The following is a 23,263-nucleotide window of genomic DNA, read 5'->3' as shown; positions in this document are numbered from 1 at the left end:
TATATGCTTCTTTATTGACACATTAAATAACATTTTGTGGTCGGTCTAACTACTACCATGATTTCAAAGTAATGATAAATGTAAACAGTATTTCAAGATAGTTGTAAAAAACTGTAATGTAATATTAAAGCAATTGGTGTCTATTGGAGATAAATGCAAAGGTCCTGATAATACTTCTTTGGTTCATTGCCAACATTTACAATGGAAACAATGCTAACTTTCAGTTTTGGTTTGTGAAAATAAATGTGTAATTTTTCTTGTCCCAGCTCAAGGACTTGTGAAAATCTTATGTGCTGAGGTTAAGTATATTAATACACTAGTCTTTTTACAGGTATGAAACAACAGATTAAGATTGTGGTTTTTCATAATAATAATAGAATTTACTTAGTTGTATATTTCCCAAGTCCCTCTTTTGATCCTAAAGCTGGCATTGTAATCCTCTTTTTTTATTCAGAATTAACTGAGTATAGTACCAGATTTTATGCAGAGCATTAGCTAGATAGCTCTTCTCTGAACTCCCAGAATGCTAATGAAAGTGGTTTGATGTTACAGGAATACAAGCGCAAGTTAGCCAGAGTTTCCCTGGTGCGCAAAGAACTCAGGTCCCGGATCCAGAGCCTGCCAGACTTATCTCGATTGCCTAATGTCACTGGCAGCCACATGCACCTGCCCTTTGCGGGGGACATCTACAGTGAAGATTGATGACCAGTCTCTTTCTAGGGCCCAGGACTTTGCAAGAGATGGAGACAGGTTAGGTGGATAGTCCTGTAGCGTTATTTTTGTATATTGTTGAGAGAGTGACACTAACAAAGGAAACGACAAGTAATTTATAAAATTGTTTAAAATGTTGGTTTGTTTACTATTTTATTGGTAAGTTAACATTGACTTAGTTTAAACAAAGTGATGATCTCTGTGTATTAATAAGCTCACAAATAGTGATTATTTTCAAAAGATCTCTTTGTAAATTTTTTTGATCCAGGGCCTTGTGAGAAATTCCATGTTTCTATTTCTTCATGTATTTTCAAATGTTTTTCTTTATTTTCTTCAGTATCTAATCACTATATAGTATGTAATTCCTAAAGGGGAAGAACTAATCAGGGGTTGTTTGAGACTTTATTATGGTATAATTAGGACTTGATTGTAGAAGGGACTAAATGTTCCAACTTAATCTTCACCCTTGTCCCCCACCAAAATATCGTTTCTGTGCCTCTCAATGTCTTTGATTCCTTATTCCCTAGAGGTCAGTAATTTAACGCTAAACGTGGATGTCATTTTGAGGGTCAGATCATAGCCTAGAGAACTTTTCCTCAGTAGCACTATAGGGGTTCCATTCCAACTGCCAGTGTAGAATAAAGGGAGTGTTAAATAGGGACCCCCTGATTAACTTTAGAATTATTTGAGTAGATTAATATGAAAATGCTTTAGAGATGTTGTAAATTTTGACATCCTACCAAGAAGACAACTCTGATTCTGGAACTGATTTCTGTTTGTCAGATCAGTCTCCTTTTAACATAATTGATCCCTTTAACATAAAGCCATTCATGGGATTAAAAGAAACATAAAATAATGATACTTTTATTATTCCTTTAGCCATTTAACTTTAAAACAATAGCATTTTTAGCTCTAATATCTCATGAAAACAATATTCATTAACGTTCAGTAAAGTAGCCTGGAACATTTTTAATGTTTCCTTAAGGTTTTTGAATGACTGTATATTTGGAAATTAAGCAGTGCTACACTACAGGGTAGATCTGGTAAATATTATATTTGTATATTTAGAATTACCAAAACAAATGTACTTTAGCCTTTTATTTCTAACCCTGTGTGTTAGAGCAGTTGCATGCTCTCCTGCTTCCTTTTTAAATCACATTGTTAAGCTGTGGATTTGTACTCAATAATGGTTTAGGATAAACATTTTTTTCATTCATTACTTTACATATTAGACATTTTCTTTTCATTGTAAGCAGATTCAAATAAATAGATAGTCAATAAAACATCTTTTAAATCCCACAAGCCAATTACGTCTCACTAGTCTGAATGGCTTCACTCTTTCTTTCTCAGTATTAGAGACTATAGTTAAAATGAATTTATATGTGAAGGAGAAGGCAAATGTGTATTTTTAATAGCCAGTGGTTCTGTAACAGTTCTTTTAACAATTTGACCTTTCTCCAAAACAGACACACGTATAAGTAGTCCCCATCCATATATGGTTTATATTCCAAAGTTTTTTAATCAGCTTCTGGGACTCGGGCACATTTTCTCACAGAAACAGTGGTTAGGTTCCCTGTGAACACTACCACAGAAAGCTCACCTGGGAACCTAATCCACTTAATTAATCATGAATATAATTAACTTGTAAAGTGGTTGACAAATTACTAATAGTAGGGCCTGACCAGCATTTGTACTGTCACTCTAATTAAGGATATGGTGTACAGCAGCCAGAGTCACACATTGGGGTGTCTCACTTGTGTACGTCTGTCCCTGGGTGTAGGATATGTAAGAAGAAGATTCAGCGTGGGCGGGGGGTGGGGGGGGCGGGTAACAAATGCACAGTTATAAAAACCTGGTTATACCTGTTATAAAAGTATACCATATTAGTTTTTGTTGTTAAAGTGAAAGCAAAAACTTGTGTATTAATTTATTTTCAACATCTTGACCTTATTTATGATCTGTTAAAGTGGTGATTTATCCATTCAAAATATATTTTTTTCCATTTAAAACTAATTTATAAACTATGTACTCCTGGGAAGATTTGAAATCTATTAGAAGTTTGTTGGAATATTTTCACCATTTAAGACAGACTTCTGACTTAGATATTGATTTTAATGACAGTATCTGCTCTAAATATTTATGATAAAAATGCATTATTTTTTTAAAGAGCTTGATGCGATTTGTGATAAGTGATAGTACTCAACCTGAATTTTACCCCCAATCCCACCTTTTGACCAATCCTCCACAAACCTTCACTTATTGGTTAATTCACTGACTGTAAACACAAATGATATAGTCTGCATTAGAAGTTACGTTTTCAGCCTTATGATAGTTAACATGGTAAGCCTTAACAGTAAATAGTCTTCCTTTCTAAAAGGTAGACTGCATTTTCTCAAGAAATGGGGTTAGATTTGGCCTGGCGCCTCCAGAGAAAAGCGTGTCACCACACTTGCAGCAGGGGTACTGTAGTTTGAATGGATGCCATCACTCATTTCTCCATAAACAGTGCAGAGAGCTGTCTGAACTGGCAATTTGAACAGATTCCCTGTCGTTCCTTCTGCTCCTTCCATTACTACAGTAAATAAAAGAACCACATGGGGGAACCCCAGAGTCTGAGAAAATCAGCTGTGCTCAATAGCCAACCTCCCCCTCTAGGAAAACCAGTCCAGATGCAGCTATTTTGGTACCTCTTCTCACGTGCACTCTGAATCAGGTTTTTCTATAAGAACTTCAGAATCAGCAAAAGCTGGGATGACCTGGTTATCTTGATTTGCAAAATTAAAAGAACAAAACTAGTTTGTCAGTTGTCACTGTAGATGAGCAATTCATCTATTAAAGTGTGGTTATTGAACTGGTTCTGAGAAATCTAAAAACTCAGAAGTACAAATTAATTGGGAAGGTTAAAATGTCCTTTCTGAATTTTCCATTTTAAAAATTTATATGAAATAACATAAAGCTACTAAACTGCTTTGTATTCTATTAAGAAATAGCTCCTAAAGATGTAGTCTTGTTTCATAGTTGTTGCACTATATGAAAGCTTGTTAAAGAGTAAACCCAGTTCTCTGTGTAGAAAGGGAGCATTGTGTTACTTACTGAATTTATTTATATAGAGCATTTGTTGCCATCTGTAATCTAGCCATCCACACGAGTCTGTTCTGAGGTGGCAGTAGCACATGGGAAGATGAAGTTTCCCTGTTTCTTTACCCCTTTTTCTTTGGCTGTATCTGATGACAATATAAGATGTTCTTAATAAAGTTTTATGTTCTTTTTGAAATGTATAGATTATTTTTGTGAATCTGATTAATTGGATATGGGGTGGGGAGGGGAGAGATTAATAGACTGGGAGGGAAGCAAAGTACTGGAAGTATTCATCTACGTTATGGTGGAGAAAGTGCTGAAGGAGATTCCTTTTGTTTGGCCAGTGGTTCCCACACTTGAGAGAATATCAGAATCACCTTGAGGGCTTATTAAACTACAAATTGCTGAGCCCCAACCCCAGAGCTTCTGGGATAAGACCTGATAGTTTACATTTCTAACAGTTTGATGCTGATGCCGCTGGGTTTAGGGACCACATTTTGATAACCATTGCTCTAGACCAACTTTGAAGTCTATGACTTGGTTCACAATTTAAAGTTCCAGGTAAGAAGATAATAAAGTACGGGTTTTACAGTTCACTATATAGCAAGTTCTTTATGGGTAGAGAACAAGACCACATCTTTTGTGACCTACTGCTCAGTAGTGCTTAAGTGCTTTTCAGTGAGCGGATTCACTTGGTACCTTGAACTTCTTCCTAGAGCACAGGCCGTCTAGCCACACCTGGAATTTAAAGCAGAACTAGGGAATACTAGAAATCTGTGGGAATCTCTGGAGCAGTGTTTGCCCAACTTCTTTGAAAAGACTAACTTTTTTGAAAAGACATTTGCAGAAGAGGCACAATCTGAGTCAGAAAATTCTGTGATTCTCATCATCTAGAAAGTTTGGGAGATGTATCCTCTGGCCAGTGCCCCTGGTTCTCCATTCCTGGATGGCCTCTGCTCACTATCTGAATTCAGGTGCTTGCCATTCCCATTCCACTTTTTCTTCCTTGCAGCAGTAGGTTTTATACAGTGGAACCTATATCCAGATATTCTGTTTCAGAAGATGTGGGATAGATCTAGAAATCGGCATTTTAAACAAACTACCCAGATGATTCTGATGCAGGTAATTCATGGACTGCACTTTGAGAAACAATGCCCTACAATGCAAATTATAGTCTATAAATATGTAATAATGGTAGCTCACACATATATGGTACTTACTGTGCACTAGGAACTGTTCTAAGCACTTCATTTATCCTTTGTGATAGATACTCTGATTATTCCAGTTTGACATATGGCGAAACTAAGACACTGTAAAATCTGTGTGACCCTCAACAACAGTGGTGAAGCTGGGATTGAGATCCAGCTCCAAGATTGGCTCCGGCCTGTACTGCTTAACCACTACATGATGCTGCCTGTTATAGTGATAGGTTGTGTGGCAGCTCCACCATCGAATGTTATGTTATGCAAATCCACATTTTGCATAACATTTTAAGTTACAGTGAAATTATAACTGTGCAAGTATTCAAATTAAAAAGCAACAGCTTAGCTAAAAGCACTACTGAAGGATGGGGGCTTGTGAAAGGATGTTACACCTAGTTGCTTTTTGTTTTATTGTTATTGAGGTAAAATATATGTAATGTAAAATTTACCATTTTTAAGTGTACTCTGGCATTAAGTACATTGATAATTAATATTCTGCAACTATCACCACCACCATCCACCTTTAGGACTTTTTTATCTCCCCCAATTGAAACTCTACCCATTAAACAATAACTCCCTATTCCTCCAGCCCCTCACAACCACCATTCTACTTTCTGTCTCTATGAATTTGACTTCTCTAGGTACCTCAAATAAGTGGAATTATAAAATATTTGTCCTTCTGTGCCTGGCTTATTTCACTTAGCATAATGTTCTCTGGGTTCATCCATGTTGTAGCATGTGTCAATTTCTTTTTAAGGCTGAATGATATTCTGTTGTATGGATACACCACATTTTGTTTATCCATTTATCTGTCGATAGACACGTGGATTGCTTCTACCTTTTGGCTATTGTGAATATTACTGCTATGAACATGGGTATACAAATATTTGTGCAACTTCCTGCTTTGATTTCCAATTGCTTTTTTCAAAGCAGTTATTTGCATTCACGTGAACAGAGTTAGAATGAACTATTGATAAGGATATTCTAGACAACATTTAATGAAAACCTACGTGTTTAAGGCATATTGTTGGGCCGGCCCTGTGGCTTAGTGGTTAAGTGTTCGCGCTCCGCTGCTGGTGGCCCGGGTTCGGATCCCGGGCGCGCACCACTTCTCCGGCCATGCTGAGGCTGTGTCCCACATACAGCAACTAGAAGGATGTGCAGCTAGGACATAACAACTATCTACTGGGGCTTTGGGGGAAAAAATAAATAAAATTAAGGCATATTGTTAAATCTTTTGAGATATACAGAGATTATTCAACTGCATATGGGCTCTCAAAGAGTTTACAATCCAGTGGGAGTGGAATACAGTGACAGTTAGAATTGACCAAAGGTTACTTTCATATTTCTTCTAAGCCAGTGGTTCACAGGCCAGCGGTATTAGCGTCAGCTGGGAACTTGTTAGAAGTGCAAATTCTTGTGCTCTAGAGCTGCTGAATCAGAAAAGTCTGAGGTTGGGGGACAGCCATATATCTTTTTAACAAGCTCTCTAGGTAATTCTGATGCACACTCAAGTTGCAGGTTTGTTTTATGCACCACTGTTCTAGGCCCCCAACGCTTTACCTCAGATAGATTCCTTCTCAAGTATAGGAAGCCTTTAGAGAGAGTAAAAGGACTTGGTCCAACAAAAGCAATTGTAAAAAAGTATACTTTCCTGACAAGCCAAGAAATGCTTTTTATCTGCCTTATTTCAACTCTTATGAACCCCACTCTCTTCACCCTGGCAAATTCCTTCATATTTTCTTAGTTCATTTCTCTGTCTAGCACATCTCTTGTAATTCTTCTAAGGATGGTAAAGGAGAAACAAATGCAGTCTGAGATCTGACCATCATCTGCCTTACCTAAAAGACTCATTAGCCCTTGATATAATTATACCACCACAGATTTAGCCATTTTGATTCCTGTGACTTTATTGACAACTTGGATGACATCAAAAATGGAAACTATATTTTACTGCCTTTTTGATAAATGGATCACTGACTAAAGTGGAATGTGAAATGAATTTTAGAATTGTTCATTTCACATTTGGATTCCATGCATCTGTCTAGATGAAAAGTTTGATGAGTTCTTCACAGTTTCAAGAATCATGCCAACTGAACTTTAGTAACCAGTAAGCAGAACATGTTCTCAGAGGTTATATTTTCTCAAGGATACCCAGTCAAACTCTCCCTCAGTTTTTCAAGATTTTGTGAACCTTGGTCGTCAGAAGCCCCATTAGTAGTGATCCATTAGTATCTGAATGCCTCTTTTCCATTTAATATAGCAAATGTAGTTTCTAAGGTTTTTGAATGAATGTGTTGAGCCTTTAATATGTGGCAGGTACTACTATACCAGAAGCTGAGAGAATTCAAACATAGTAAGATACAGCTCTGCCCTTAACAGAACTCAGAATCTAATGTGGGAGACAGATACTGACTATATTATAATGTCATAAGTTCTACACTAGCACTGTGAAAAAATGTTATAGAATACTGAGGAAAGAATGGTTGATGTCTGTGGGGAATAGTTGGATAGAGCTTTATAGAAAAGATGCATGACATTTGAACTCATCTCTGAAGGCTCATCCACTGACCACGGGTGGAATAAACAATGAAAAAGATTTTAAAATGTATTCTTTACCTGTGTCTCAACAATACTGCTGAATTAAATGAAAATTAAACTAAAGATATATTTTGCTCAATGGAAATCTGAAGGCATTAAATCTTATGTTGGGGCCAGCCTGGTGGCGCAAGCGGTTAAGTGCGTGCGCTCCGCTGCGGCGGCCCAGGGTTCGCTGGTTCAGATCCCGGGTGCACACCGAGACACTGCTTGTCAAGCCATGCTGTGGCGGCGTCCCATATAAAAAGTGGAGGAAGATGGGCATGGATGTTAGCCCAAGGCCAGTCTTCCTCAGCAAAAAAAGAGGAGGATTGGCAAATGTTAGCACAGGGCTGATCTCCTCACACACACACACAAAAAAATCTTACTCATGTTGAATAACATGGCTAAGATTAGGGTAGGTCTACTGGAAAAAAGGATGAGGTTTTAAAGAATGTGGTTGCCTAATTTCAAGCATATGCTGGTTGGGCCAAACAACACAAGCTGTCTAGAATTGTTCCCTGCCCCTCTCCCCAACCCAAGCCACATATATAGATATACATATATATATATATATATATTTTCCCCTCTTCTCTGTCACTAAAAAGGTGATACAGTTTTTTATTCTGTTCATGTAGGAAATGCTGTGATGTCTAGCACATGATGTTTAGTTTCATAAAACCTGACTCCATATCTGAAATCAACTGCAACACTTGCAGAGTATGGACCAGTAAGATAAAGACTCTAGCAGATGAAGATGAAACATGATGTGCAGTCTGATTTCTTTCACTATATTGTTCCCATGACTGGGATTGACTGTCTTTGACAGAGTGCTCCAGTGGGAAAGACTGTCTTAATTGTAGACCAAGGGCCATGCCACTTGTTCTTGCTGCTAAAACGATTTACTGTTGGGTAAATGCAGTGTCTAGTTTGTCCAGCCACACAATTTGAGGAATGCCATTTCTGTCTGTGTCAAGTACCTGAGTCAACAGCCAGAACTATGTCCTAGCTGAAGTAAAATATCTGAATTCTCCTTGGAGGAGCATTCCTCACCCAGCTTTGGCTGTCTCTCTCAGACCCGGACTTTTAAAAAAAGATTTGAGTGAAGGTTCTGTTCACAGCTTAACCTAAGGACTGGCTAGTTGGAATGTATTTTCCTGCTTTTATTGACGTTAATAACTCCTCCTACGTATGCCTGAAGGCTCACATGTTAATTGAGGTTATCAAATTCCCCCAGGTAAAAAAAAAAAACTAAGGCTGACTAGTCCAAGTATTTTTCTATCCTGTGAATTTAGGTACTGTAGTTTTCAAGAAAGTACCTAGTGAGAATATTAGCATATTTGATGCACATATATTAAGACTATGATTGGAAAGTTTATAAATCCTTTAGAATAGAATTGGTATGCCAGTGATATTTTAGGTGAACCATTCTTTTTTTTTTTTTTTTTTTAATTTTATTTATTTACTCTTTTCCCCCAAAGCCCCATTAGATAGTTGTACATCCTTCTAGTTGCTGTATGTGGGATGTGGCCTCAGCATGGCTGGAGAAACTGTGCGTTGGTGCGCACCCGGGATCCGAACCCGGGCCACCAGTAGCAGAGCTCGAGCACTTAACCACTAAGCCACGGGGCCGGCCCTGAACCATTCTTTCTAATGAAGACTTTTATCCTAGACAAGATAGTGCATCTACTTGAAGCTCAGAGGAAAAGTGAAATTCTTACTGAATTGATATGAGGAAACAACACAGCACTTAACTGGAATCTTAGTGGAGGACTGTGCTGCCTGCTAATCCAAAAGTCCAAGTTAGATTTTTAACCAGAAGTTTGAAGCCAGCCAGCCACTCAACTGCTCCTTGATGTTCCAGTTGTCAAAAAGCCAGGTGTTTGATCAAGAAAACAGCAGAAGTTTGAGTAGATATTTACAATTCAGAAGCATTACTCATATTGACTTGGGAGTTCAATATAAAACTGCTTTAAAAAAGGATAAAAATTGTTGCTAGTAAATAAAATAGGCCTGCTTTTGGCCACAAAATTAAAAAGTTAAAGGAAATTTTAGACCTAACTGAAAAAACTTCTCTTTTTATTAATCATATACAATTATATTTAAATACCAGCTATCCTACCTGGTGTTTCCTTGAGGGTATATGAAAAAAAGTAGTTGGTACTATAGTTAGCTAATACTAACGAGAATTATTTAGATCTACACACTTAATTCCAAGATATGGAAACGAAAACCCTAACACTACTACTCAATCTTTACACGAGCTTTATGTGATCTTTTCCTATGTTCAGAATGAAATGATGAAGTAACTAATCTGAAATGAATGTGATCTCATGTCCAGAGATTTTATATTTTTAAAAGTCAAGGATTCAAAAACATATTTTAAATATTGTAAATTATATATATAGTTGATGTGTATGTGTGTGTGTGATTGCTTATTAAAGTTAGTAATAAAATGTTCTTTAAAGAGTTGATAATGGGTTGGCCCAGTGGTGCAGTGGTTAAGTTCAGTGTGCTCCGCTTCGGGGGCCCAGGATTCGCAGGTTCAGATCCTGGGCACAGACCTACACCACTCATCAAGCCATGCTGTGGCGGTGTCCCACATACAAAAATAGAGGAAGATGGGCACAGATATTAGCTCAGGGCCACTCTTCCTCAAGCGAAAAAAGAGGAAAATTGGCAACAGGTGTAGCTCAGGGCCAATCTTCCTCAAAAAAAAAAAAAAACCTGATAGGTCTGAAAAGATAAAGATAAAAGATTTCCTATCAAGATAAAGTTAAAAGGACTTAATAAGGCTGAATTGAATATATCAAAAACTGTATACTTTAAATACCTGTACCATTACATTCTTTTGTCTGTAAACTTTAATGACAATTGATAATTGTACCCAAACTAATAACCAACATTTTGTGATGCTCAATTTATTAAAAGAATATGTTGATTCTAAAAGTGTTGCTACAGTTTCTGTCCTTGAGAAAAGTAAAAGATGATTTGGAATTATGCCAGAGAAACGTGTGTATATAAATCTTGTACTTACAACTATGGATTGAGCCATTACAGGAATACCCAACTGAGGCTGGAAGGACCCCTTCTACAGAACTTTGGAGACTGAAACATTTGGATTTTCTGCATTTCATAAAGTGAATTCATAGATCAGACTTCCCTTAACCTCCAGTACCTACATACCACCTCAAGAAAGCAGTCACCAAGTAAGCAGTCACATAAGTAAGTCTATCACTTATTAGAACACCAAACTGCCTAGAACTGAACATGAACTTAAATAACTAAACTGAAGATGTATCAGACTGGCGTTGATATTGTTAAAGAAAAAATTATTCCACCACTTGTTAAAAGGGTAAGGAAGACTTTATTCAGGATTTTTGCAGTAGGTATAAGGACTATCCTAATAGGGGAGAAAGATGGGTCTCAACTCCAAATATGTCAAAGACAGCTGGGATTTATAGCCAAGGAGCAGAGTGAGGGGGTCAGTGGATGGAAAATTATCAAGAGTAGGGGGATTCTTGCTAAACTGACTTAACAGGATTCTTGCTGAAGACAGGCCAGGGTGATCAGATATCAAGGGTGGGGGATTTCTCACTAAACTGCCTTAGCAAGATTCTTTCTAAAACTGGGCTAGGCAGGCCCAAGACAGAGCCCAAGGAAAAGGCCTGGTAGAAAAGAGGGCTCAGAGAAGCCTGTCTGAAGTTTGGTAAAGAAGAGTCTTTGTCAATATAATCACAAAAAAAGTTTTTATAAATACCTCAAAACAATGTGCCTACATCATTAGTGAGAGGCATTCAAAGGACAGCCACCATAGGCTAGATCTTATTGTTGGTGTTGATAATCATTTTATAGATTTCTGATTAATTATATAATAGCAGAAAGTGCTTGAGCACTTTCAAAATGCCATCCACTCTTCTAGGTGTTTTTCATGTACCATTTCATTGAGTCCTCACAGCATCTTCATGAGGTAAGTACTATTATTACCCTCATTTTACATATGAGGAAACAGAGAAATTAAGAATTTGCCAAAGATTACACAGTTAATAAATGACACAGCCAGGTTTGGCAAGGCAGGACCACAAAGACTACAATCTTAACCAGTAGGCTGTACTGCCTCCCGAACAAGTAATTCTTAGTCAGAATTAAGCATTTTAGGGGCCAGCCCGGTGGCACAGCAGTTAAGTTCGCGCCTTCCGCTTCGGCAGCCCAGGGTTCACTGGTTCGGATCCCGGGCGCGGATCTACTCACCGCTCAGCAAGCCATGCTGAGATGGCGTCCCACATAGAAGAGCTACAACTCTACAGTATGATACACAACTATGTACTGGGGCTTTGGAGAGAAGAAAGAAGAAAAAAAAAAAAAGGAAGATTGGCAACAGACATTCACACAGGGCCAATCTTCCTCAAAAACAAAAAAAATTTTAAAGGAATAATTTTATGGTTTATCAAATTATAAAAGAAAAGGTACTATTATTTGGTGAAGGGTTGAAACATTCAAATAGGCATTTGGTATGTTAAGAGTTAAATTTTAAATATGAGAGCTCAGAGTTTTTAAGAATTTATCTTTTCCAGCTCTGCCTCTGGAGTTGTCTAGTGTAGCAATATCATTACTATCCCTCAGTAAAAGTATCCCTCACATTCTGCTTCTGGTGTCACTACTAATTTCTGCTCAAGAGTAGCAGAGTTTCTTGGAGAGTAGCTTCTTCCATGTCTTAGGGCTGAGAGAATGAAAATGGTCTTCAGCTTTGCAAAAAAGCAAGGAGGATGTTTTCAAAGTTCTGATGGGGTTGAAAGAATAAAGAAGCCTGCTTAAATAAAAGGGGCTTTCATTGGCCAAGATGTAATAATTTGAGCATCAAAATAGAAAATAAGAATTGTACTTAATTAAAACTAGTAGCCTGTGAAAAATTGTCTCCATGATATTTTTTATTTATTTTTTTATTTTTATTTTTTTATGAGGAAGATCAGCCTTGGGCTAACATCCATGCCAATCCTCCTCCTTTTTTTCCCCCAAAGCCCCAGTAGATAGTTGTATGTCATAGTTGCACATCCTTCTAGTTGCTTTATGTGGGACGCCGCCACAGCATGGCCGGAGAAGCGGTGCCTCGGTGCGCGCCCGGGATCTGAACCCGGGCCGCCAGCAGCAGAGCACACGCACTTAACCACTATGCCACGGGCCAACCTCTCCATGATATTTTTTAAAAGAGAACTAGTATTATATGCAAGTTGATTTTTATTCAGAAAAATTCCTATTTATATTTAATTGTAAGTTTAGTCCCAGGACAGATAGAAGCATACTGAACACTGTCTAGCTGAGCTACGCCCTGGGGTTACAGCCCTTACAGAGCTTAGACTGGGAGGGACACAGGCATGAATCTCACCAGGCCCATGTGTCAGAAGAGACCTACATTGCACATTTGCTGCTTCTCTTTACAAGATTCATTTTCAGTCAAACCTAAGTGTCTATGCTGTAATTTTTTTTAGGTAATGTTTATTTATTTTCATTTTTTTAAGAACAGCTTTACTGAGATATAATTCAAACACCATGAAATTCACCCGTTCAAAAAAGTGTAGAATTCAGTGGTTTTTAGTGTATTCAGAGTTACGGAACCATTGCTACTAATTCCAGAACATTTTCATCACTCTAAAAAACCCTGTACTCATTAGCAGTTACTCCCCATTCCTCCCAGTCTTAGGCAACCACTAATGTGTTTCTATGTATTTTCCTATTCTGAGCATTCCATATAAATTGAATCATACACTATGTGGCCTTTTGTACCTGGTTCTTTTACTTGTTTTCAAGGTTCGTCCATGTTCTAGCATATATCAGTAGTTCACTTTTATGGCTGAATGATATTCCACTGTACGGATATATCACATTTTATGTATCCACTGAATAGTTGATGGACATTTGGGTTGTTTCCATTTTTTGGCTATTATAAATAATGTTTCTGTGGATATTCATATACAAGATTTTATGTAGACATGTTTTCAGTCCCCATGGGTATATACCTAGGAGTGGAATTGTTGGGTCATATGGTAACTGTTTAACTTTTTGAAGACCTGCCCAACTCTTCTAAAATGGTTGCAGGATTTTACAATCCCAGGAGCAATGTGTGAAAGTTCCAGTTTTACCACATTCTTGCCAATACTTGTTATCTTTGTAATTTTAGCCAACTCAGTGGGTATGAAGTGGTATCTCATTGTTTTGATTTGTATTTTCCTAAAGACTGTTAGATGTTGAGCATCTTTTCATGTGCTTGTTGGCCATTTGTTTATTATTTTCTTTGGAGAACTGTATGCTCAGATTCTTTGTCCATGTTTTTGTCTTTTTATTATTTAAAGAAGTCTTTGTAATGATGGATATAGTCCCCTTAACAGATTCATGATTTGCATATTTTCTCCCATTCAGTGGGTTATCTTTTTACTTTCTTGGTAGTGTCTTTATTTGAAGCACATAAGTTTTTAATTGTGATGAAGTCCAATTTATCTGTTTTTTCTTTTGTTGCTTGTGCTTTCAGTGTTATATCTAAGCAACCACTGCTTACTCCAGGGTTTTACTCCTGTGTTTTCTACTAAGAGTTTTATGTCCACACTATAATTTTAACCTTCTCTTGAGAGATGCCCAAAGACCCTTCTGCCACAGAAAGGAATGTTAAAAATCCGTGTCCTTCATTTGCAACTGAGGTAATGTAAACAACTGCCCACCTAGGAGTTCCTACTTTTACTACTTATCCAATTCTCAGTCATATGGCTGGAAAGAACCTTAGTTCTAAACATAGTGTGGAACAAGTGGGCTAAGAAGTTCAAATTTAAATGTAGTAGCTTAGAAATATTTGCAGAGCTTGTGCTGTGTGCTAGGCAAGAAACTAGGTGCTGGGGGCACAGTTAGTGAGATCACCCAGGCAGAAACCGGAAACTGCAGGATCACCAGCGCTATGATAAAAGAGTGGCCCCTCATAATGCAGTGGGGTTGGAGTGGAGGGCAGTCTCCAAAACCAGGTACAAAGGCCCAAAGCTGGCAAGAAAATGACATGTTCTAAGAACTACCAAGAGCTCACTATGACTGGGTGATCAGGGAGAGGGGTAAGCGAATAGAAGAGCAAGAGTTCAAGATGTTCCAGTGAGCAGTTAGTCAGAAAGGTAGAGTATCTCTCATGACCAAAGTACTGTGCTAGATGCTGTCGACACAAGGGAAGGCCCAGCTCCCGCAGCCTGTGGCTCACAGTCTAAAGAAGTTCAGAATGATGACCCTTGCCATCCCTCTTTGATGCTGGCACTCGTTAGTATAATTTCACTTCACACAACTACAAGACAAACTCTTGTGAATAACTTGGGCCTTTCAGTCTGCCAAGCCCTAATGCAGGAAAATTTAAGTTCTAAACTTGAAAGGAGCAGAGAGGCTTGGAAACAGATTATAGTTAAAGTATCTAAATTATTTATTTAAAGAGTTTTTAAATGATAGGTTGAAGGGGCCGCTGGCCCAGTGGCATAGTGGGTAAATTCGCGCACTCTGCTTCGGCAGCCAGCCCAGGGTTCACGGGTTCAGATCCTGGATGCAGACCTACACACTGCTTATCAAGCCATGCTGCAGCAGGCATCCCACATACACAGTAGAGGAAGATGGGCACGGATGTTAGCCCAGGGCCAATCTTCCTCAGCGAAAAAAAAAAAAAGGTTGAATAAAATCCTAGCCTATCATTTTAAAAAAGTATATCTGTGTTCCAGAAAAGAGTTAAAGTAGCTAAACTGTTACTTTGTTATGTTCTGGTATAAATTTGAGACCTAGAAATAAGTCTTCACCAGAGAAAATGAAATGCCACTTCTGGTGAAGTACTACTATAGAAAGTTGCAAAAATGAAAATTTCGGTATCTGATTAAATCATCTACAGTCAAGAATGGCCCATATATTTACTTCTGCATGCAAAATAGGAGTAATGTTAAGATTTTACTAATATATAGTTAACACAGATGAGTGTGGGAAAACTAGGACACACATACGTGATCCTTTTTCTGAATTAGCAATAAGGGTATAGACACCTGGAAAGGAGTGAGTAGATTTTCTCATAAAGGTCTCAATTTCCTTATGAAATAAAATGACATAATGAAAACTGCTAATTAAGGGAAGAGAAAATAATAATATAACCACTTAATATCCATATATATCTTTACTATTTACAAGGACATTTCATGTATTTTTGATCCTCATAACTACCCTGTGAGATAGGCAGGTTTCAGTTATTCATTCTAATGAGATATTTTCTCCCTAAACACTGAAGAATGCCAAGACAAGTTTGCTCCTGGACCCTAGTTTCCATGTATTTAAAGAATAAATAAAAGTTTTAAAAAAAGCTGTTTTTTTCTGAGTAACTTTAGTTTCAGAAACTGCATTAAACATTTTTTTTTTTTTTTTGTGAGGAAGATCAGCCCTGAGCTAACATCCATGCTAATCCTCCTCTTTTTGCTGAGGAAGACCGGCCCTGAGCTAACATCTATTGCCAGTCCTCCTCTTTTTCCCCCTTTCCCCCCCCAAAGCCCCAGTAGATAGTTGTATGTCATAGTTGCACATCCTGCTAGTTGCTGTATGTGGGACGCTGCCTCAGCATGGCCGAAGAAGCGGTGCGTTGGTGCGCGCCCGGATACGAACCTGGGTCACCAGTAGCGGGGCATGCGCACTTAATCACTAAGCCACGGGGCTGGCCTCCAACATTTTTTATTTTCACAGTCCATGTTTTATAAAGAAGATAAGAAACTTCTGAAGTCCACCTTTGGATTCTTCTGGGATTCACTCTGACTAAGCAACATTTTTAGTTGAGAGAAGTGTTTCTTTGTTTTGCTCACATTTCTTGAGGAGCAAGTGGGTGTTGACTGTCCAGATGTAGGTGTTCTGAAAAGAAACATAAAACCACACTTAGGTATACTGACACTGACAGTTTAAAAAGTGTTCTTCCTGCTTAGCCTAGATAACTGCTACTTGGAATCGTTTTCTACTCTTCTGTATTATGGCCACATACAAGCAGTGGCTGTACCCAGCACAGTCATTCCCATTTTGTTAAAAATCTCCTCACTAAATAGGCTACAGGCAACATTTAGGAGGTATTTTGGGTGGTTCTGGAAGTTTCTATCACACCTGAGTTCCCTTTAAGTCTGACATCAAGATTCATGACAATTCTAAGCAAGGACTTTAAAAACACATTTCTTCCTCACAGCTCAAGACCACTTCCTTTCTCAAAAGTGAAGGATCTGAACCTACACATGTAGGTACCATTCCATTGTATCTGCCTCCCTAGAAATTAAGCTCCATAGGGCAGACACTTTATACTACTAATTCTATATTCCAGTGCTTTTTAACAGTGCCAGGCACAGAGAAGGCCCTCTAAAAATATCCATTGAATAGATGATTCCCATCTGGTATGTGCGTATTTATGCTTCATTCTATTTCATTCCCTCCAATTGTGTTCCACCCCCACAAATCCTTATTTGGAGTTTGTCAGTCTCTCTTGCTAACTCCCCATCTGTAAGATAAATATGTAATACTTCATTCCCACATATATCTAAAAAGCAGTCTGGTCTAAATGCAAGTGAATTATTTTAAATATGCCAAATTTTATTTTATCTACATTTATCCAATAAAGTGGAAACTTATATGATGAATTCCTACCATACAAAATATCAAAATAATTAAATCAAGGATATAGAGAAAACTGGACTTGAAATTTTAATTCTTACCCAATTTTATAAAAGTCAAACCCAATATAAAAAACTCAATTCAGTAAGCAGAGATAATCCAGTCCTTGCTGAATTTTGTTATGTTTAAGAAACTACCAGACTCAGTTTCTCTTTTGTAACAAACCATTTAAAAATTCCTTTCAGTGTCTATGGAATTAAATCTATTGACTATCATAGTGAATAAAGTATTGAGGAGTACTAAAAATAAAACACGTGCCCAGTCATATAGTTAACTTAGTATCATTTGACAAATCCCTATTCAGTTAGATTTCCACAGGAATTTCTGATAGAGGAAATGGCAAGAACAAAGCTTTAGAGCAGGAAAGTAAACTGAGTGGCTCAGTTCTGCTGACACACAGGATGAATTAAGGCAAAGCCAGACAGACAGACAGACTGGTGCTAGACAGTGAGGGCTGGAAAGCCACGCTGGAGCATTTGACCCATATGCTACAGAGTGAGGTGCTAACGGCTTCTAATCAGAGCTGTGCTTTAGGAAAATTATCAAACTAGAAAGGTTTGAAACTAGAAGCAGGAAGACGCAGGAAATATTGTAGTAGCCTGGGCAAAAGGTGAATAAAGACGAAGAGATGGCAGCAGGAGGGAGAAAAAGGCGGGAACAGATGCAAGCACCATGGAAGTAGGATAGAAAGAAACTGGTGACCAACTGGACAAGGACCAACGGAGCAGAGTAAGAGCTGTCAGCTGTACTCACCATTTCAGGTCAGAACGTCTAGAAGGGCATGTTCATTCACAGAATAAGGAACTTGGGAGGATGCGCAGGTTTGAGTAGTTAGCTGTGGGGACGTGGGGGAGGGGGTGGGGGGTGAAGTGGATATATTTAAGGCAGCTGGGAACAGGCCCAGGGAGAGGCTGGAAGTAGAGGAATATACCTGGAAGCCATATGCAGAGATGAGAATGGCAGATATGGGAGTATATGACATTAGAGAAGAAAGAGTATAGAGTAAAAATGGGGGCCAAAGTCTGAATTGCATGGCAAATTTAGGGAGTGTATATTAAATAGAGGAAATTACAAGAAATACTCAGGGGTTAACAGTGGCAATTCAAATAGCTTAACGAATTAAGATACCTGAAAATCAATGCTGGGCTCTTGTCTTTGGAACCAGACATATCATGATTTAGGTGTGCAGAACTTAGAGTCTTTCTCTCTGGTGTCTTCAGGCTGAGTTTACTTGTAGGAGTGGTAGGACTGCTCTTCAGTGCTGACAGAAAGCTTCTGCTTTTACCATGATGTTTCACTGTTCTGTTGCATGTTTTACAAGTAATCAACTACCATAAAAAGAAGAAATATTGGGCCTGATTTCTCTTATAATTTAATCCAATAAACCACATGTTCATTCAATTCTGTTCTGTAAGGGACTACACCAAGTACTACAGGGTGAGTAAGAGACTGCCCTCCGTGAGCTTGTAATATAGCAGCAGGAATGAAACAAGACACAAATTTAAAATGAGAAAGTCTTCAACAAAAAGTTAATGGCTAAACGTTTGTATTTAATTTAAAACACTTTTTTAAAGATAACAAAGTCTCTACTTTCTCAGTGTGCAACTGTGTTTGGGAGCAATAGAGGAGACGGGGAATGATACCCTTTAACGTCTGGAAGGATGTTCTTTCTAATAGGAGTAGGCATTTCACATTTTTTGCAGATGAACTCCAAGCCCTTTCCCAACAAAACATGGCAAACTATCACTGAAAATTTAAGTCACTCCTTAGTGACTTAACCCTTAGTGATTCTGTAAATTTAGATCTAAAGTAATTTATAAAACCAGTCAAATGAATTCTCACATTTTCCAGTCTCTTCACTTCATTAACCCTACATGTTGACTTTCTTTTCAGGATTCATTTTTCAAGAAATGGTCCATTTTATAGCTAAATGCCTTTCTTCTACATATCTAATGCACAGGATTCAGGCCAGGCCTCAACAAAATTAATACAAACTAGCTTAGCTGAGAAGTACTCTGATGTTCACAAGCAGATGAAAAATCAAATGGAAGATCTGCATATATCAAAGGTCTGTGTAAGCTGCTTTATACTTTTTGAAGAGGCTGGATATAGATTAATCAACAGTCAATTTTGTGACAAAGCAAAAAACACTTACCTGTCCAATACTGGTAAACTCCTAAATATGGCAGTTCCGATCCAAGTTAATACTGATTGTAGTCTTGGGCCAGACATAAGCTGTCATAATGTCCAGTGCCCAGCACAGTGCCTGATAATAAGCAGGCACTCAAATAGTTGATAAAGGTTAACATAGAACATACACATTAAATGTATCTGATACTGGTCTCTATATAGTAAACTAAGTAATTTGATTTTGGTTGTTTTATTCCATTTTATATCACCAGTACTTAATGTTGTATGGCATAAGATAGACCCTCAAAAAATGTTTAATGAGTGAACATAAGGTGCATTTACTTTTGTTGGGCATAAACTTAAATACATACTCTGACATGGAGTGGGGGAATGACTGAAGAAGTGACACTGGTACCTAATACATAAGGTACTGCTGTTTGAAAACAAGGACCATTAACTGAAAAAATAATTTAGTGGTAACTGCAATTCAGGTGAAGTCACATTGGTCAGCTCAAGAAATCCTCAAATTTGTGAAAGTAGTTGTGCTCAACAATGAGATCTGTGAACAATTGAGAGCTCACGATGTTTGGTTTTAGCTAACTGTGAAAAACAAAAAATAAGCTGTACTTTTGATGAAACAGGAATCACTAGAAGAAATTTTTATGTATATATTTTGACAATCTAAATATACTACTACAAACCTCTGAGTTATATTCAGGCTGATTCTTAATCAACCTCATTTTAACTGAAAGAAAAGAAAATTCTAGTTTATTTATACATACTAGAATTGAAATCTTACCAGTACACTTTTGGAGTCTTTGTACTTTTTCACAATTTTTGCTTCTTTAAAACTGAGTGTATAATTTCTTGCTTCTCGATTAAGAAGTTTCTGTATTCTGGGTGTCAGTTTGGGCTTGGGTTTGAGGCGCACTCGAGAGTTATCCAGAACCAGCAACTGGAAACAGTATGGACATGTTCCTTCAAAAGCACTTTTATCATCTAAAATTATACAAATGAAATTCATGATTCAGCAAATCAGAATATTTGTTAACTCAAACTGCCAATATTATAAATGTGAAAAAGTTTATTATTTAATATGAGCAGATATACATTCTCAAGGAAACTCAAAATATGACAATTTATAAAATGATAAACTGGCAGTTTCTTTTGCAAAACACTATAATTCTATCCATTCACTATTTTTAGCCACTCTGTAAGGCCCCACTCTTTGCTACGTTACTCATTACTTGCTACTAAGTAAAAAAGGCTGTATGTCTCACCAATTTTACAAACACATTTATCACTAAATAAATTATACTGTGATTTTGTTTCTTTTTTAAACAATTAGCACAGTTTTGTGCTGTGTGGCCTGGGCTTTGTCTGCAGGTAGCTCTCTCAATACAAGGTAACAGGACAGCAGACTTGCCGCAGACCCTTTATACAATCAAGAAAGCATTCACGGACCATCTACCACGCTACGCTGTGGAGACACAAATATGGAAAAGAGTTGCTATCTTTAAAGAACTCACATTCTAGGGAAGCCTTATGCAAATGAAGGTAAGACTGGTAAGAACTATAACAGAATATGATTAAAATGCCCTGGAAATTATTAAACTCTGCATGGACCAGCCAGAAACACATCAAAGAGGAGGCTTGACAAAGGTCATCATAGATAACTAAATTCTATCTGTATTTGGAAATGGCAGCCATTACTGGTAAAGAGCTTTCAGGTAGAAGTACAGTGAAAAAGAAAGCATAGCTATTCAGGGAAAGGTAGGGGTGTGAAGGTAATGCAGTTGAAAAGGAAGGTGGGCACACCATCTGTTTACTCAATCAATATTTATTGGGGAGCACTGTGCTAAGTGCTAGGGATACAACAGCACTACAAAGAGCTAAGGACCATGCTTGTAGCGTAGCTCTGCCAAATGTAAAGTTCATTCATCTTTACTGAGTGACTGTTAAGTGCCAAGCACTGTTCTGGGTGCTGGAGATACAGCAGTGAACAAATGACAGTCCACAGAGAGAGACAGTAAATAACAATGTTAAGTGCTGGGAAGAAAAAAGTAAGACAGGAAAGGGGAATAGGGAATGGCGATGCAGCTGCTGTAATCTTAAATATGGCAGCCAGAGATGGCTTTGTGGACTGAGGTTTGCAGAGACCAGAAGGAAGCAGGGGAGGAATCCAAGCAGACGTGTGAAGACTTCCAGGCAGAAGGAAGGGCAGCCACAAAGGCCCTGAGACAGCAAGGAGGCCTAGTAGTGAGTGGAGTTAAGAGAACAAAAAGGAGAGCAGGTCAGAGAGGTAATGTGGGCCTATGATTTAGGGCCTTGTAGTCCTTTTAAAAGATTTTCACTTTTCCTCTGGGATCGGAAGTCATTTGAGAGTCTGTAGCAGAGAAGTGACGTGGTCTAGCCTAGGTTTTCATTAGGCTCACTTTGGCTGCTGGATTGAGTGGCCTGTAGAAATGCACTGGGAGCTGCTGGCAGTAAGCCAGGGGACAGACTGATGGCTTGGATCAAGGTGCTAAGGTGATGTGGTGAGAAGCGGCTAGATCTGGGATATATTTTAAAGCCAACAGGATTTGCTGGCATATTGGCTTGGGGAGGAAGGCTGTTAGGGTCAAGAATGGCCTCAGGTTTTGGGGCTGAATAACTCAAAGGATGGAGTTACCATTTACTGAAGTAGGAAGAAATGGAAGAGGGCCGTGTTGGGGGGAAAGCTTGGATTTTGGCCTAATGGACATTCAAAAGAAGTTGTCAGGAAGGTATCTGAATAAGAGTCTAGAATTCTGGGGAGAGGTCTGGGCTGAGGATATAAATCTGTAAGTCCCCAGTATACAGAATTTAAAAGCCATGCGATTGGATGAAAAAGGGTCACCAACGAAGCGAGTGTAGCTAGAAAAGAGGTCCGAGGGCCGTGTCCTGGGACTCCAACATTTACAGAAGCTGGGGAAATTAGGAGCAATCAGCAAAGCCGACCGAGAAGTACTGGCTAAAGAGGCAGGAGTGAACTACGTGGTGACCTGGAAACCAAGAGAGTAAACTATTTCGAGAAGACTGATCAACGCATCAAATGCCACTAACAGATTAGGCGAGGTAAGGCACATCAGGGGATTCGGATTTTTCAGAAACTGGGAAGCGTCTGAGGGTTACGAGGGCAGGGGGTCGATCAGATTTCTCTTCTGGATCCCTCTGAGCGCTGTGCGGAAGGGAGGGGAGGGGGCGACAGACTGACCCACACCGGCGGCGTCCTCACCGTGTGACGAAGTGTAGGCCCAGCTGCAAAAGAGAAAGAGACCGTGAGGACCAGGGGAACCTCCTCGCCGCTCGCCCCCGCTGCCCCGCCGGTCCCTCTCTTACAGGAGATAGCGGGCCTGGCCCGGGCAGCTGTCTCGCAGCTTCCACGCCGCAGCCTCAAGGTAGTGCTTCTGCCTCATAGCCCCGCCGCCCCCACGCCGCCAAGACCCACTGCCAAAAGAGATTCCGGACGCCGGCTTCCTAGCGTGGCGGACTTTGCCGTCGGGATCCACGCTCCCCCCGGAAACAGGCGCCGCGGCTGAGGGGTTCCGGTTTCCGCCCCCAAGCCCCGCCCTGACCCCACGGCCGGCGCGCGTCCGCCTCAGCCCCGAGCCTGGGCCGAGCTGCTTGACCGGGCAAGGGTGGCAATACCGGGAGTCGAGTCTCCTGTACGCCTGTCTGTCTGTGGCTCCTGATACCCTGCTCTCTGATAGCCCTGTTGTCGTCCCTCAGCCCACGTGCCCTCTGGGTCCTTGAGCCGCAGCACTGACTGGGGCCGCGGGGCAGGCGGATGCGCCGCCCCAAGGAGGGGCCGGCAGGAGAGACGTCTGCCTGCTCTCGGACCTGCGCCAGCGAGC

General features: G+C 39.2%; 2 protein-coding genes across 5 annotated transcripts in view; one reads left to right on the top strand and one right to left on the bottom strand.

Annotated features, from left to right (window-relative positions):
* Positions 1–3,989, top strand: part of RPRD1A (regulation of nuclear pre-mRNA domain containing 1A) — an 87,297-nt gene extending 83,308 nt beyond the window's left edge. For all 3 annotated transcript variants that reach the window (XM_087439148.1, XM_087439150.1, XM_014781348.2), the window contains one exon: positions 553–3,989. In XM_087439148.1, coding sequence (XP_087295274.1) covers positions 553–644 — 92 coding nt within the window. In that variant the 3' untranslated portion in view covers positions 645–3,989. The remainder of the gene's footprint in view (positions 1–552) is intronic.
* Positions 3,990–14,985: 10,996 nt separating this feature from the next.
* RMP24 (ribonuclease MRP subunit p24) lies at positions 14,986–22,907 on the bottom strand. Of its 2 annotated transcripts, none has more exons than XM_087439146.1 (5): positions 22,749–22,907; positions 22,624–22,667; positions 20,188–20,387; positions 18,387–18,586; positions 14,986–16,457 (listed from the first exon to the last, which is right to left on the bottom strand). In XM_087439146.1, the coding sequence occupies exons 1-5, from the start codon at positions 22,823–22,825 to the stop codon at positions 16,304–16,306; spliced, it is 675 nt and encodes a 224-aa protein (XP_087295272.1). In that variant the 5' UTR covers positions 22,826–22,907; the 3' UTR covers positions 14,986–16,303. The 2 variants fall into 2 exon arrangements, with proteins under 2 accessions (XP_087295272.1, XP_087295273.1); XM_087439147.1 differs by having other exon boundaries at positions 22,645–22,667.
* Between the last annotated feature and the right edge of the window lie 356 nt (positions 22,908–23,263).

This window comes from Ceratotherium simum, chromosome 14 (assembly GCF_057802395.1).
Source record: "Ceratotherium simum simum isolate JZ-2026a chromosome 14, ASM5780239v1, whole genome shotgun sequence".
NCBI lineage: Eukaryota > Metazoa > Chordata > Mammalia > Perissodactyla > Rhinocerotidae > Ceratotherium > Ceratotherium simum.
The sequence above is the reverse complement of the archived record's forward strand: the minus strand, read 5'-3'. Positions and strand labels throughout refer to the sequence as shown.